General features: G+C 41.0%; 1 protein-coding gene across 1 annotated transcript in view; it reads left to right on the top strand.

Moving 5' to 3' along the window:
- The window catches only part of Crebrf (CREB3 regulatory factor), a 27,264-nt gene extending 14,524 nt beyond the window's left edge, over positions 1-12,740 (top strand). The window contains exons 4-8 of the mRNA XM_013016092.1: positions 91-285; positions 1,102-1,291; positions 2,863-2,936; positions 3,942-4,064; positions 6,898-12,740. Coding sequence (XP_012871546.1) covers positions 91-285; positions 1,102-1,291; positions 2,863-2,936; positions 3,942-4,064; positions 6,898-7,013 — 698 coding nt within the window. The 3' untranslated portion in view covers positions 7,014-12,740. The remainder of the gene's footprint in view (positions 1-90; positions 286-1,101; positions 1,292-2,862; positions 2,937-3,941; positions 4,065-6,897) is intronic.
- Positions 12,741-17,614: the final 4,874 nt, after the last annotated feature.

A 17,614-nucleotide genomic window follows, 5' to 3' on the forward strand; every position in this document is an offset into this window, starting at 1 on the left:
CTGAGGACTCGAACCCAGGGCCTTATGCATTGCAAGGCAAGCGCTCTACCACTGAGCCACCTTCCCAGCCCCTTTCTTTTTTTTTTTAAGGCTATGAAAATGACTCTGTAGAAGACCTGAAGGAGATGACTTCCACCTCCTCCCGGAAGCGAGGGAAAAGAAGATATTTCTGGGAGTATAGTGAGCAGCTTACGCCGTCCCAGCAAGAGAGGATTCTGAGACCCTCTGAGTGGAGCCGAGATACACTGCCAAGCAATATGTATCAGAAAAACGGCTCACATCACGGTAAGCGGGGGACAGGAGTCAAATGTTCAGTTACTTCATTGGGGGAGGCGGGGGAATTTGTTTTGTTTTAGACAGAGTCTTACTAGTTGCTCAGGCTAACCTTGAGCTTTCTAGATAGTCTAGGCTGGCCTTATATTGGCACACTTCCTGATTCCATCTTGGAGAGCGCTGGGATTTCAGCCACATGGCACCATCCCTTTTAAATAGGGATATTGAGGTTTTGTTTTTGGTTTGGTTTGGTTTTGCCAATCCTGGGTCTTGAACTCTGGGCCTGGGCACTGTCCGTGGGCTTCTTTTGCTCCAGGCTAGCACTTTACCACTTTGAGCCGCAGTACCACTTCTGGCTTTTTCTGTGATTAATTAGAAATAAGAGTCTTACAGATTTTTCTGCCCAGGCTGGCTTCGAACCATGATCCTCAGATCTCCGCCTCCTGAGTAGCTGGGATTACAGGCCTGAGTCACCGGTGCCCAGCTGAGATACTGAATTCTAATGTTTATTCAGTGCTCTTGGATACAACTGAAAAGGGAAATGTAGAACTGTATTACCATGACTATTCTTTTTTGTGTGTATACTAGTCCTGGGGCTTAACCTCTGAATTCCTGGGCACTGTCCCTGAGCATCTTTTGCTCAAGGCTAGTGCTCTACCACTTGAGCCACAGCACCCCTTTTGGTTTTTTCTGTGTATGTGGTGCTGAGGAATCGAACCCAGGGCTTCATGGCATGGTAGGCACGCACTCTACCACTCAGCCACCTTCCCAGCCTGAAAATGTATCTCTTGATCACTAAGCTGACTTCAGCTTTTCAACTCTTTGTAGGAAAATATGCAGTAAAGAAGTCACGGAGGACTGACGTGGAAGACCTAACTCCAAATCCTAAAAAACTGCTCCAGATTGGCAATGAATTACGGAAGCTGAACAAGGTGATTAGCGACCTGACTCCCGTCAGTGAACTCCCCCTAACAGCCCGGCCAAGGTCAAGGAAGGAGAAAAATAAGCTGGCTTCCAGGTAAATGCTAATCATGTTCACTCATGTGGAAAAAACGTCTGCGATGTGAAGTTCAACTCTTTTGAGTTTTTACAGAAGAGGTGACCTTCAGCCATGAACTGAGAAGTAACTTTTTTCTTTCTTAAATCCTACTGTGAGATTCTTTTCCTTTGAAAGTAAAAGACAGCATTTCTGCTTTCTTTAAAAAAAAAAAATTCAGTTGGTTTCATTTTAGGCAAGGTTTCACTGTGTATAGTCTAGGATTCAAAATCTCTTGAATTCTCCTGCTTCTGAGCTCCGGAATTACAGGTGTGTGCCACCATGCCCTGCCTGGAAAAAGTTTTAAAGGGAGAAAGGTTCAGGTACTTAAATGTGTTCTATTATGATAGAAAAAGGAAAGTTTTACAGCTTCTGTTTTATTTGCTTTCTTAGTCAGGTGTTTTGAGGTACAGGTTACTTAGGATGAAATTAACTCTTTGGGGGGAGAGGATCTTGGAGCTTGAACTCAGGGCCTGGGCATTGTCCGTGTCTCTGCTTTTTTGCTCAAGGCTAGTGCTCTGTCACTTGAGTCACAACTCCACTTATGGCTTTTTGCTGGTTCATTGGACATAAGTCCCACAGACTTTGAACCATAATCCCCAGCTCTTAGTCTCCTGAGTAGCTAGGGTTACTGGTATTACTCACCCACCAACTTTTCTAGCTTAAATTTTCCTAGCTTAAAATTCACCCCTTTTAATATAGATGAAAATTAAGCAACCCAAGGACAGAGATGGGAAGGGAGGAATGAGAGGGAAAGAGGGAACAGCTGACACTAAGCAAAAGGAAAAAAAGACATAAATATCGCCTGATGTGGAAGAAATAATTATATTGTCAAAGCTCATAGAATTCACAAACTTTATAGACCATGATAATGACAATTTGCCTTGTGAAGGTTAGAATGTGTTTGTGACTTTAACTAAGTGTCACTATTCCACAATACTGTGAAATTTTTATAATCACCTAATCTCAAAAAAAAAAAAAGAAAAGAAAAGTGAGAGAAGGGATGGGTGAGGAGCGATGGGTGACAATGTTGTCAGACACTTTGTATTCATATACTGTTTTGTAGAATGGGAATTTCTTTGTATAACTACTTAAAGATAATAAAAAAAATTTAATTCACCCCTTTTAGTGTACACTGTTACATCATTGTGACAAACATTCCCTCATATAACTTACCAACATAATCATTGAGCATTTTTTCATTACCTTAAAAATTATAAAAGCAAGCCCGGGTTCTGGTGGCTCATGCCTGTCATCCTAGCTACTCAGGAGGTTCAGATCTGAGGATTGTGGTTCAAAGCTAGTGTGGGCAGGAAAGTCCATGAGATTCTTTATCTCCAACCAACCACCAAAAATCCAGAAGTGGAACTCTGGTTCAAGTGGTAGAGTTCTAATCTTGAGTACAAAAGCTCAGGGATAGCACCTAGACCCTGAGTTCAAATCCCAGGACTAGCCCAAAAGGAGAAAGGAAAAGAAAATGTCTTATAGCAAAGGGGTCTATTTTGAATGCTCTCTTACCAGAACAGTGAACTAATAGTTCCTTCCTTTCACAGAGCTTGTCGGTTAAAGAAAAAAGCCCAGTATGAAGCTAATAAAGTGAAATTATGGGGCCTCAACACTGAATATGGTAAACTTCTAAACATTGAAGAGTGTCTTTAACTTCCTATTTCCACTGTTCCCGCGCTGCTTGTTTGGCTTTGTTCCTTACTTTTCATTCTGGCCCAGCCTTACTAGGGTTCACCCACCCAGCACCCTGCTTCCTGTGCCCATGTTCATGAATCCTTGTCTCCTGGCCTGAGTGTTGGAAGTTGGCTCCACAGTAGAGATCTCAATACAGCCAACTGGAGACCCTGGGCCTTTCTTCCTCTTCGTGATTGTATGCTATACCAGCCAGTTGATTGACTGGTTTCATATTTCCCATAGAAACACCTTAAAATTTTAGTTCTTTGGATCGTATTTTAAGCTTTGTGAGAATAGTGTAGAATGTGTGCTTTGAAATTGGATTGCTCATTGGAATACTTTTTTTTTTTAATGCTTTTGTATGTGTTAAAACCCAGACTTCTTAGGTCTCTTCCTAGGTCCCCTACTTTGGAATAGAAGAATACACTGATTTTTGTTTAGTTGCTTTTATTTTTTTTCCTGTTATTTATTTATTTATTTATTTATTTTCGCCTGTCCTGAGGCTTGAACTCAGGGCCTGGGCACTGTCCCTGAGCTTCTTTTGCTCAAGGCTAGCACTCTACCACTTGAGCCACAGCACCAGTTCCAGCTTTTCTGTGTATATGGTACTGAGGAATCAAACCCAGGGCTTCGTGCATGCTAGGCAAGCACTCTACCACTAAGCCACCTTCCCAGTCCTTGTTTTTCCTTTTATTTTTACTTCTTTAAACCAGAGCTGGAGATCCAGTCCAGGACCTATGCATCCATGACTGAGCTGTGCTACAAGCCCTTCCAGTTTTGTTCTGTTTTGTTTTGCTATTGTGTCCGTACTGGGGTTTAATCTTGGGGGGGGGTCTCATCCTCATGCTCAACCCCCAGTTGCCCTCCTGTTTTTAATTGAATATCTGAGGTTATTAAACAAATACTTCTGTGTTAAAGGACATGTTCCAAGCGTTTTTATTCTGTCTTGCAGATAATTTATTGTTTGTAATCAACTCCATCAAGCAAGAGATTGTAAACCGGGTACAGAATCCAAGAGAGGAGAGAGGACCCAACATGGGGCAAAAGCTTGAAATTCTCATTAAAGATACTCTTGGTAAGAATACAAGATAGATCTACAACCTAACACTTAGGAACTTAGTGTAGTATGAGATGTATGATTTCAAGGGATATTAAAAATTCTTGTAAGCCAGGCGTTGGCGACTCACATCTGTTATCCTAGCTACTCAGGGAGGCTGAGATCTGAGGATCACAGTTCAATGCTAGCCCAGACAGGAAAGTCTGTGAGACTCCTACTCCAGTGAACCACCAGAAAACTCAAAAGTAGTAGAGTGCTAGCCTGGAGCAAAAGAGCTCAGGGACAGCATCCAGGCCCTGAGTTTAAGCCCCACAACCAACAACAAGGAATTGTTTTTAGTTAGGAGCCAGTGGCTCAGACCTGTCATCTCCTCCAGTTAGGAGACTCAGATCCGAGGATCTCGAAGTCCATTCTTAGCAGCGAAATCCACGAGATTTATTATAACCAGTTAACCAGCAAAAAAGCCAGAACTAGAAATGGTAGAGCACCACGCATGAGCAAAAAAGTCAGTGAGAGTTCAAGGCCAAGAGTTCAAGTCTCAGTACCCTTACCCCCACACACACACAAAGAAAGGAAAAAAATCAAATGCTGTTAGTATAATATCAGTCTTTCCTTCCCTCCCTCCCCCTTCCCCCTCCATCCCTCTCCTCTCTCTTTCTCTCTCTCCCTCTCTCCCTCAAGTTGCTAATACTTTTCAGCATTTGTTTTACTTCTGCTCCTGCCTGTATGTATATTGGGCAGTGGTGTATATTCGGGTAACTTATAAACATCGTGATTCTGTATTCCTATTTTTTTGGGGGGAGGTCCAGTCGTGGGGCCTGAACTCTAGGCCTGGGCGCTGTCCCTCAGCTCTTCAGCTCAAGGCTAGCGCTCTACCACTTGAGCCACAGCACCACTTCTGGCTCTTTTTTTCTTTTTGCTTATGTGGTGCTGAGGAATCGAACCCAGGGCCTCAGGCATGCAAGGCAAGCGCTCTACCACTGAGCCACCTTCCCAGCCCTCTGTATTCCTATTTTGATATGTATCTAGAAAACAAAGACATTCTCAAGCTCAGCTGTGATACCACTATTATATCCATGTACTTGAGTATTGACGTAATATTTAATATGGAATCTGTTTTAATATTGCTCCAGTAGTGTCCTGTATGCCCTTGTCTGTGATGTATTTACAATTACTTATTGCATCTACTTACATCTCTTTTGTCTCCTTGAATACATACAGTAACACACTAATCCAACAATAAGCTCTCTCAGAGTTGTTGGTCTTTTTTCAATGACAAATCCAGGTTTTGACTTTCTAAATTGTGCCAGTGTTTGGATTTATAGGTTCCTTCATGACAAGATACAGTTAAGTTTGTTTGGTTTTTGGGGCAAGAATTCATCACTTATCATTTTATTGCCAGCACTCACCATCATTTGTCAGTGATGGTTATGGTGAAATGGTTATGGTGAAATCAGTCATTTTTCTGTGTACATGCCTGCCCTGGCGCTTGAACTCAGTGCTCAAGGCTAGCAGGCCATCACTTGAGCCACAGTTCCACTCTGGCTTTTCGGGTCTTTAATTGGAGATCAGAGACTCACAGACTTTCCTGTGTGTGTGAGCTGGCTTCCAAGCACAATCCTGGGCGCTCAGCCTCCTGAGTAGGTAGGATGACAGGCTTGTGCTTCCTGCGCCCAGCAAAGTCAATATTTGTATAGCAATCCTTTGTAGAGCTACACAATGGCTAAATGAATATATGTCCATAAATGAATATATGTCCATTCCCAAGCCAATTTTGTGTTTGCTTGGTTGTCTTTGTAGTGGGGGTCAGGGAGGACAGAGTCTTTCTGGGTTATATTCCAGGCTGGCCTCACTCAATACACTGGAGAACGTGGTTTTCTGGTACTGGTGCCACCACACCTGGCTTTCTTTTCCTCAAAGAGTTTGGTTATTTGATTTATTGGTTGTAAGGATTTTAATTGATTGATAGTAAGCGTTTATTGATTCCAAGTATTCTTGGCCTTACTGTAGATCTTTCATTTTCTTAGTCATTCTCATTTCTAAGGAACATAAATTGTATGCAGTAATTTTTTAATGACTAACCAGAGCCTTCAGATCTAGTTTCAGTTGCAGGTTGAATCTGGCCTAGGAATCACATGACATTAAAGCGAGGGGCAGGGCCTGGCTCCTAGAAATGGGGAAGCAGCCTTGTGGCAGGCTCTGGCTTTGGGTCTAGACTCTTCTACTTGCCATCTCCCCAACTTTAAACTGTGATTAGCTATTCTCCAATGGTCATTCTACTTTTTTTTTTTTTTGTCAATTGTGGGACTTGAATTCTGGGCCTGGGCGCTGTCCCCAAGCTCTTCAGCTCAAGGCAAACGCTCTACCACTTGAGCCACAGCGCCACCTCCGGTTTTCTGGTACTTTATTGGAGACAAGAGGCTCGGACTTTCCTGCCCCGGCTGGTGTTAAACCATGATCCTCAGCTCTCAGCCTCCTGAGTAGCTAGGGTGACAGGTGTGAGCCACCGGTGCCCGGCTTTATCTACTTTTTTTTTTTTTTAAGACAAAGTCTGTCTGCAAAGACTGATCGCCGCCTCCCAAAAGTGATGGGATTCCAGGGGTGCGTGACCAGGCCCAGCATATTCTTCATGGTTATTCTTGGTGTCACTTTTCTGTTCTTAACCATGGCGGAGTCAAGTGTGATGGGTCAAAGGATGTTCTGGGCTATGGTTACAACAAGTAGCAGAGCACTGTTTGGGGGCCAGTATCATCGAGCTGAGGTCCACCTGGCCCTCAAGTGTTAGCTATTGCTTCCCTTTGCGGTATGCCTTCTCCATTGTGTGTTCAGGTGTGCATTTTATTCTCCACAGGCCTCCCAGTTGCTGGGCAAACCTCAGAATTCGTTAACCAAGTGTTAGAGAAGACGGCAGAAGGCAACCCCACCGGTGGCCTGGTGGGACTGCGAATACCAGCATCAAAAGTGTAGCCAGCCCTACTGGACCACTGGTCAGAAGTGTCTGTCTCTTTGTTTTTCTCACGTTATCCATTGTATATTTTCATTCTGTTTTGCATGTCAGTTAGCATTATGTAAACATTTATGATTAGGTTACATTGTTTTAAGAACTTGTAGCATAAGTGAAGCATGATCCAAAATACTTGATTATTGCATTTCAGAACATAAACCTCCATTACACCTGCTACTGGCATTAGCAGTGGAGCTCACATGCTAAGTAAACATCAAGGTGTAAGTTGCACATACGCATTGAAGGGAAAACATTTTGGGAGGGTGCATAGCTCAATATAATGCCAAGCATGATGGCAGGTTTATGCTCTGAATCACTCAAAAATGTTACAGAAGCATTTTTTTAAACAGTCCATTTAGATTGTTTTTAGAATTATTGCTTTCTGTCCTAATTTTCCACAGCCATTAATCTCACTTGTACATGGCTCACCCGACACTCATGTTTGAGTGCCATGGTAGACGTTCAACTCCAGAGCTCAATATCATATATAAATATATATCTATAAATATATACAGATGTCTGTGCAAGTAAGAAAAAAGCATATTCTTTGTGCCTTGTATTTTGGGAAACTCTAAAACTGGTAATATTTTGTATGATGAAAACCCTTAACGAGGAAAAAATTAAGATATATAGATGGAAAACTTATGGGGTTTAACTGTTTTTTTTTTTTGTTCCAAACTTTTTCAGATTTTTTGAATGTATATAGGACTATGTTGAAATGTAGATATATGCCACAGAGTCTTTGTATTGTATATATAAAAAAAAAAACCAACAACAAAAAAAAAAAGATGGCTCTAGAAAACTCCTATTTCGGTACTTGACCGGAAGAAGACAAATACTTGCACATTATTGCGATTGTTTTATTTTTTTGTACCAAAGACAAATGCAACTGATATGGCAAACTGCCAGTCTAAGTAAAGTTTTGCACAGCTTACATGATACTGTATGAATGTATGAAAAAAGGAGCAAAACCTAAAAGGTCAGGGTTGGGATCTTACTGAACTGTGAATCTTACTTCTGTTTGGGTCCAATTATCTATAGAAGGAGCATCCGTACATACAGATATATTATTTTGCTGTTCCTCTAGTTGCTTCCATAATAGGTAAGTTGGTAGCCATTTAGTTGTCTGTAAGTCTTTTTATTTCTGCACTTAACTGTAGGAAATTTTAATATATTTCATTTTATTAAGCTATTGATAAAGTTTTTGACTTTGAAGATGACAAAGTTTATTTAGCTTATTGTAGTATACTTCCACCAAACAACCAAAATACAGATTATTTTTATTGTATTGTGTGTATATATATATATATCTGTAAAGAGAGGAAAAAAAAGCTAAAACTATCTAATTCTTTAGTTGCCACTTTTCCAATCGATGTATTACTGTGCATGTAATATTTTCAAAGATCAACACAAGCTTACAACAGAAACAGAAAACTTTATAGATTTTTATATTTTTGTACAGGTATTTTCAAACTAGCTTCTTCAAACTTACATGTGACTTATTCTTCTATAGTTTCTAGAACTGGGAGACATTGACACATTTTTAGTTTTTAGGTGCTCTTTTTTGGCTCACATCGAACAGCTTCTGTAGTCCATGTAGCCATGTTCGAGCTTTACCTCTTGATGAGAATTCCTTCTGTCCAGGCAGCATTATAAACCTACCCCACAGATCTTTCCATCTGTTCCTTCAGTTTACTCTCAAATCTTTTTGTTTGCTCCGAAACCTAGTGGTTTCCAACCTGTACTTAAAAGAGAGGGGGAAAAAGTATCACACACACACACACACACACACACACACACAGAAACAGCAAGAAAACCAAAAAATTTCAGACCTAACCACTGGGAAAACACCTATCTCTCCATTACCTGATGGTAGAATTTACTGTCTTCATTTTCCTTTCTTCCTCCTCCCGCTCCCTTCTTTCTCTCCATTTGTAAGCGACAGCACATGAAGTTACATAGCACATGAAGGTTCAGTTCTAGAACACACAATAACAACCCAACAGGCCCTCTAGCTTCTTTGATATCTGGAGATAAAAACTGAGGAGGATTGGTTTGACATGATAGCTGAACTATATAACCCTCAAGATTGTCCTCCATGTTTAGTGGCAATGCGCCCGCTCGTGCGTTCACATTGAACGGATGAGAAGGGCAAATCTCAGTGGCTGACCAGTTCAAGTTCATCAGCTCACTGTTTTCCTTTCTAGATGTAAAAAAGGACAAAGTACAGGAAAAGCTGGTGAGGTTTCCACAGCGTGTGTATCTGGGAAATGGGAAAGTGTTCCAAAATGTGACAGTTTTGCAGTCAGCTGAAAATCACTTCGTGATACAGACATTCAGCTGACGAGGTTTATAAAATTGCCCCCTTTCTAGCTGCTCTGTTAGAAATTCTGGTTTTTTGATACTTTTTTCTTGTCTGCAAACCAGAATTTGATTTTTTGGTCTTGCATTTCAAAAACAAAAAACAAAACAAAAAAAAAAAAAGACTTTGAATCTGTTTAGTAGATTCCATAGCCTTGCATTTCAGTGTTTTTATATGTATGACTTAAGTTAAATAGTTCAAAGCTTTTAAATAGTTGAGCTTTTTAATGTTGACACTTTATTTTGTACCTATTTATATATGTATGTATATCTTAGAAAAGCACTTTGTTTAAAAAAAATTTGCATTTTATATGATTCCTGCCATTTGCTGCTAACTCTGGGCTGGTCAGAATGCTACACTGATACTTGATCTAAATAAAAACCTGGCAGTAAAATGTAGAGTGGAAGGTGAATGCTCTTGTGATCTTAACTTTATCTTCAAGATGACCCAAGCAAGCTGTGCAGCTTTACATTTTAACCAGGGGACTCTGTGGCATTTAAAACCGTCTAGAAATGGTTGTATTTTAATGCCAGTAATAATCTTGCTTCCTCTATTGTCATTAAGATATGTATGTTTCATGTATTTCACACCCACACACACACACACACATACATCTTCTACGGTAATGTAAAAACCCCAACAGTTGTACATGTTCTGTTTTTTTTTTTTTGAAAACCGTAGCATGTATTTTTGGGTGATGATCAATAGAGAAGAACTCTCTAAAGGGTGTCTTGTGTTCATACATGGTATCCAGGATCGCTCATAGTGAAGTCCAGAACCTTGTGAAATTCACCTCAAACAAACCCATTGTTCCAAAAGGCAATGATACACTTTGGATTCTAGTACTACTACTACTACTATGATTAAAGAGAAAAAAAAAGCAACAAAAAACTTTTCTTCCTAGTTTCAGATACACTGGATTTTTTTTTTTTTGTAGAGTTTGTCTCCCTATGAAAGCATGCTGTCCAGTTGCTCAATCTTGTCCAGATCTTGTCTGGTTACCAATCGGGCGCCACACGTGCTCAGTCCGACATGAATGCTTGTCCTACTGTACCATGTATGATCTCTGTCCCTTCCTGCGACCTTCACGACTGACGATGACCTGGCTTGATATTGTGCCTTACTTGTACATTTGAAACTAAACACGTCATTCCCTTCCATGTCCCTTTCGGTGAGAGAATCTGAGCTACCACAAATGCTTCACGAAGGGTTTTCCCGCAGTGAGATTTCACATTCCCTCTCTTTGTAGTTCTTTTATACTTGTATGAAAGGCCAGGTTTTTTTTTTTTTTTTTGAATGGTCTTTGATCTGAAGTGGGGGAAAGATTCAGTCATTTCACTCCGTCCCTTCTCTTCTGCCTTTCATGAATTTGTTCTACATCTTTCCGATGGCTTGACTTGATTTGCTTCTTAGCAATATGTCTACAAGTTCAAGAAAGGTGTGTTCGATTCATCTGCTTGAAATCGACTACTTCCTTTTCCATAACTTTTTAGGAGAAGAGTGCCCATTTTTTTTGTTGGTTTTATACAACAGATGACAAGTCTCTTTCAAAGAAAAAGAAGTATAGTACTTTTGAAATACAATGCTGTTAGTATGAATTTCTTTTATATATATATATATATAATATTCAGACAATTATCTGATGTTTGCCTTCATTAATAAAGCTGTTAGTTTATTCACCAATAATGTCCAGCATGGATGTGATTTTCTTTACTTCCATACGTTTAAAAAAAAAAAAGCATACTTTTTTTTTTTTTAGCTGCTAAGATTTAGTTCCTCAGAAACGGATTCAAGTTGCCTTCAGCAGAAATTAACAAAAAGAAAAACCTTGTGTTCCTTTCCTTTCTAGAGTCTTCCTAAAAACTCTTGTCTCAAGTGTTTTCTAGTTCAGTACCTACCAACGTTAGCATCTCTCCAAGTCTTGAAACTTGAATTTCGAGAACACATTGAATGAATGCTTTCAGTGTGATTCGTTCTATGAAGTCTGTGGTAGAACGGAAGCCGCTTCTGCTACTTTGCACAGAACCGCACATTTATTCTTCCCTTAATCGTGACTGACACGTCTCCTCCAGTGCCGTACCACTTGTGGATTCTTTTGTCACCTTCGTAATCTTCAGCAGGGCATTATGAGAAGATGACTTCGTGTTGTTGTTGTTGTTGTTTTAATATTTCAAACGCATCTGGATGCATCCGTGACTGTCCACTGGTGTAGGAATGGTGGTTTCGTAGTGCGAAACAACTAATTTAGCCCCTGCTTGGAGAAAGATGGCGAAATGTACTACTGAGAATTTCCACGCTTCCCCCCTGACAAGCAGGATTATGTGTTGAAGCATAGTCTTCCTGCTTAACAAACAGACTGAAATGGTAGCAACGACACCTAGAATCCAAACTATGCCAAACTGTTCTCTCTTTTTTTGTTACTGTGGAGAAACAAGAAAGTACAGAGGTGGGCTGAGGGGTTGGAACCTTGTTAAGCACTTCCAAAGGGGTGTTTGGACATGGTGGCTGAGCCGAGAGCATTGTGGGTATTTCCATGTGCCAAGTTTGGGTGAACTTAGCTTTGCCTCTGTCGTTCACACACAGTGGTGTAGTCGAGTCCATTCTGGGTGCCCAGGAATACTGGAGCTTGCCTTTTCACCCTTTCTTTCTTTTTGCAGAACCAAATAACAGAAATAATGTATTGTGTACTGTAACTGCCTTTCCACCACGTGTTTTTATGACATTGTATTACACTGCTGGCTTTTATTATTGTTATTATTATTATTTTAACCCTCTCTCCCCAGGATCTGTCCTGTCGCCTAGCCTCTGTGTGCGAAGCAACAGGACAGAAGCCACGAGAGAAGAGTTAGAAGGGCAAGAATTGAAAGCATTTGTTCCGACAACGTGGCGATCTTGGCATAGTTGCTTAGGGTTCTATTTGTAATGCTATCATCGACATTCTGTAGTTGCGGTTAACCTCTTTCCCCTTCCCTTCCCAACTGGAGTTATGCCCCCCCTTTTTTTTTTTTATCAGATTCAGTTTTGTCTCTTTGTCTAGAAAGAATTTTCTCTCGTTGGCGCATGAGCTGTTTTTAAAAAAAAAAAAATGACTCAAATGTTGGTTCATAGTTGTGCCGGGTTCTTGTTGTTGTTGTTTGTTTATATGTATGTTTGGTTTTGGGTTTTGTTGTTTTTTTCATTTTTCAGAAGAAAAGGCAATTCAATGCACAAAGTTGCCTTGGGTCTCTGTCATCCATAACCCGGAAGCACTTCTAGTCAGATGCAGATTTCATCGGTGTATGCAACATCCTTTGTAATTTAAAATAAAAAAAAAAAAGATGAAAAGGTTTGAAATGGTTTGCCTTGTATTTTCCCTCTTCCTTTCTCTTCTCTCCAAGTCTCCCCTCGCCTATGTTCCCCCCACCCCCCACCCCACAGCCATCCACTTCTGAAGACAACGGATCCCAAAGGATCCCCACCCAGCAGCCAGCCGCCCACTGCGCCCCCTGTTGGCCTTTCCTTGACACTTCAGACTAATTTTTCAATATTTCACTGACATTTAGCTACAATATACACTTCTTGAATGGATATAAAGCATTTGTATTCTTCATAAGAGAACAGCTTCTACTTCTTTGTCCTCTTTGAATCTTTGGGCACATGATATCTCGGAGAAAAAAATAAAACATTTGAGGTTTCTCCTGATTTGAAATAATAGTACGTGTCTGTGTGTTTTCATCATTCTAATTAATCATGTCTCCAGGCCTAAGCAAAGTGTGTACACAGGGCCCTGGAGCAAAAGCCATTGTAAGAGCTTACCCCTGTCATCCTAGCTACTCAGGAGGCTGAGATCTGGAGGATCGTGGTTCAAAGCCAGCCTGGGCAGGAAAGTCTGTGAGTCTCTTACCTCTAGTGAACCACCAGAAAACTGGAAGTGGTGCTGTGGCTTATGTGATGGAGCACTAGTTTTGAGCACCAAGAGCTCAGGGACAAAGCTCAGGCCCAGAGTTCAAACCCCATGACAAGCAAAAACATGAAAATGAAGTCTTAGCCAGGGATCACAGGCTCATGCCTGTCATCCTAGCTCCTTAGGAGGCTAAGATCCTGGGAATCGTGGTTTGAAGTCAGCCTGACTAGGAAAATCTGTAAGACTCCTAGCTCTAATGAAGCACCGAAAAAAAAAAGCCGAAAGTGGAGTTGTGGCTTAAGTAGTAGAGCATTAGCAGTGAGCAAAAAAAGTTTAGGAACAGTGCCCAGGCCCTGAGTTCAAGCCTCAGGACCAGCACAGGAAACAATGTCCTTATGTGGGTAGAAGCAATTAGAAAAGCCATTCCATTCCTCCTCCCCTTCCTCCTCTCTCTCCTCCTCCTCCACATTGAGCCCTCTAGCTACACTGTAATGAAGAATTTGAAAGATTCAAGGCAGAACAGTTGAGAGAAATGCTGTTCTATCCAGCTTAGAAGGTTCAGAATAGAAGGTATTAAATGTCCTCAGGAGTAGGGTACAGCATTCCTTTAGTCTCTGCTCACCACTTTCCAGTTAGGGAACTCAGCTGCTTCCTCTAGGGCCGAGTACTGAGGCTCATGGTCCAGTGCATGGTACAGAAGAGTCCATTGAGACTCGAACCAGAGAGAGGACCAGACCCAGGTTACAATTCCAGCTCCGTAGGAACGATCCATTTTCTTCTTGGCCACGTCACAGGCAGTATTTGGAAATAAGTCCAAATAGGCTTAGAATCAGAAAGCCAAAACAAACAAAAAAACTATAAGGCCAACCTCCTATATTTGGAGACATGGTGGTCTAGGGATTCCTTCAACAAGGAGCATCACGGGAGAAAGACCCTCCCCCCCCCACTCCAGTGCGCATTGAACAGATCTGCCCTGAGCTGGCTTTGTGTTTGGTCTACTATTTTAAATAGCTTTCTATTCAAGGGTCCAAAACATAGGACTGATTTGAATGTCAACCTGTTTGTTTAAAAAAAAAGTTTCTTTACTCTTAAAATAATTGTCTCTAAATCCCTCTGTACATCACCCTTATAATAATAATAAAAATATATTGTCAGTAGTGACAGGACATATATTAAAGTCTAGATAAAGAAACCTGAAGGATGCAAAAGCAAAGGCCTTTGGACACATGGGAAGGTATAGCAAGTTCTCAAACAGGAACTGATAACACTTGTCAGTACTAAGCTACATCCAAATAGAATGGCAGCCTAATAACATGGGATTTCAGACTTCACAGGTGTTATTTTGGTGAGGAAAAATGAGAGCTGGGAGGTAGGAGGGGAGGGGATAAATTGAGTGTTTAATAGTGGATATCAAAACTCGTATACAATTAGTGTCATTTTGTGTATGGATAGAGGACAGACCAGTAAAACAGTGGCAAGTCGGGAACTAGGCTTGTGTATGACAATTTAGTATGAGAAATACGGCGACAAGAGCCAAGGAGACACTGGAAACCAAGCAGTTCACACCTGTGATCAGATGTCAAGAGCCTGACATCTGAAGATCACTGTTCAAAGCCAGCCCAGGCAGAAAAGTCCATGGATCTCATCTCCAGTGAATGATCAAAAAGCCAGAAGTAGAGCTGTGGCTCAAGTGGTAGTGTTTAGCTCTGAACAACAAAAAAAAACCCCCACAGGGACAGTGCCCAGGCCCTGAATTCAAGCCCCATCTCACACACACACACATGAAATCTGCACTATTATTGTATTGAATCACGAAATGAAAAGAACCACCATTTGTTGAAGATAAGCTCTGACATATGTTGAAGATATGCTGTTTCTGTGAAAATGAGCCAGGGACTGGTGGCTCACACCTGTCATCCTAACTTCTCAGGAAGCTGAGATCTGTGGATCACTCTTCAAAACCAGCCCAGGAAGGAAAATCCGTGAGACTCTTATATCCAGTCAACCACCAAACAGCTAGAAATTGGGCTATGGCTTGAGTGGTAGAGTGCCAGCCTTAAGCAAAAAAGCTAAGGGACAAATACACAGGCCCTGAGTTTAAGCGCTAGTACCAGCATTTAAAAAGGGGGGAGAAGGGGCGCGCCTGGGAAGGTGGCTCAGTGATAGAGCGCTTGCCTTGCATGCATGAGGCCCTGGGTTTGATTCCTCAGCACCACATAAGCAGGAGCAGAAAAAGCCGGAAGTGGCATTGTGGCTCAAGTGGTAGAGCACTAGCCTTGAGCTGAAAGAGCTGAGGGACAGCGCCCTGGTCCAGAGTTCAAGCACCACGACCTGCAAAAAATAATAATAAAACTAGATAAGGAATTGGAGGTATGGCTCGCGTAGCAGAACCACCAAGATGCAGAGTTCAAGTACTGGCACCAAAAATAAAGTATCAAAACCACACCAATTACACGCAGAAAAAAACCACCAAGAGACATAGAAGTGATGTAATCCTTGAAGTACCTTAACATCTGTGGGGGTTTTTTAATTATTTATTTTGTTAATCCTGGGGCCTGGGCACTGTTCCTGAACTGCTTTTGCTCAAGGCTAGCACTCTACCATTTCCAGCTTTTTCTGTGTCTGTGGTATTGAGGAAACGAACCCAGGGCTTCATGCATGCTAGGCAAGCACTCTACCACTAAGCCACCTTCCCAGCCTACTTGTGTTTTAGAAAGATCCCTTAATCCACATTGTTGGACTGAGAGCAAGTACTCAGATGAACTGCTTTGAATTTCATACATTGAAAAAAAGTTCAAGTAGCCAGGTGCCGGTGGCTCTAGCCTATAATCCTAGCTACTCAGGAGGCTGAGATCTGAGGATCACGGTTCAAAGCCAGCCCAGGCAGGAAAGTCCATGAGACCCTATCTCCAATAAACCACTCAGAAAACTGGAAGTGCACTGTGGCTCAACTGGTAGAGTGTTGGCCTTGAGCTGAAGAGCTCAGGAACAGCACTCAGGCCCAGAGTTCAAGCCCCACACCGGACCAAAAAAAAAAAAAAATGTTCAAGCCAGGAATTGATGATTCATTCCCATAATCGCAGCTGCTCAGGCTGACATCTGAAGATCACAGTTCTAAGCCAGTACTGTGATACTCTTTTTCTCCAGTTAACTACCTAAAAAAAAAAAAAAGCCAGAACTGGAGCTATGGACCAAGTGGTAGAATATCAGCTCAGGGACAGCACCCAGACCCTGAGTTCAAGCCTTAGTACGGGCTGACACACACAAGTTCATTTTCTCTTTCACTCTGTAATTCATAGTCATTGTAGAGAATACTGCAATTTCAAAGTTTAAAAGAAAATAGAGACTGGAGACTGGTGTAATAGCTCATGTGGTAGAATGCCTTCCTAATAACTACAAAGCCCTGAGTTCAAATCCCAGTACCGCTGGGCGCTGGTGGCTCACGCCTGTAATCCTAGCTACTCAGGAGGCTGAGATCTGAGGATCTCGGTTCAAAGCCAGCCCAGGCAGGAGAGACTGTGAGACTCCTATCTCCAATAAACCACCAGAAAATCGGAAGTGGTGCTGTAGCTCAAGTGGTAGAGCGCTTGCCTTGAGCTGAAGAGCTGAGGGACAGCGCCCAGGCCCAGAGTTCAGGCCCCACGACCGACAAAAAAAATAAATAAATAAAAATAAATAAAATAAAAAAATAAAAACAAATCCCAGTACCACCACTAAAAATTATATGTATGTATGTATATGTATGACATACATGCATTATATACAAGTATGTAATGTATATATGTATATATAAATCAATACACATATTACATCATATACATATAGATATGTATCTATATGAACATATATGCTATAATAGTATGTCTACTACATATTACATATAATACATTATATATAATTAAACCTGTATATAATTATATAGAATATGTAGTTATGTAGGTTGTATATGAATGTTGTATATGTAAATATATTAATATGTTACATATATTTTATGTATTACATGTAATACATTTATAATATATTCAAATATAATTTATATCTCATTTTATATATTATATACTACATAAATATGTCAGATACAAATATATTAAATATATTTATATATACATATACACAATATGTATGTTATATACTATAAACAGTATATGAATACATATGTTAAATATAAGTATGTAATATATATTATATATACTTTATATATATATATATATATATATACATAATTGGTCCCGCCCCTGCCATGGTCCCGCCCCTGCCCTGGCCTGTGGGCGTGGCGGCCCGGAGGGGCGGGGCGGAAGCGCGTCTGAATCTGGGCCGAG

This window comes from Dipodomys ordii, unplaced genomic scaffold (genome assembly GCF_000151885.1).
Source record: "Dipodomys ordii isolate 6190 unplaced genomic scaffold, Dord_2.0 Scaffold29, whole genome shotgun sequence".
NCBI classification, from domain to species: Eukaryota; Metazoa; Chordata; class Mammalia; order Rodentia; family Heteromyidae; genus Dipodomys; species Dipodomys ordii.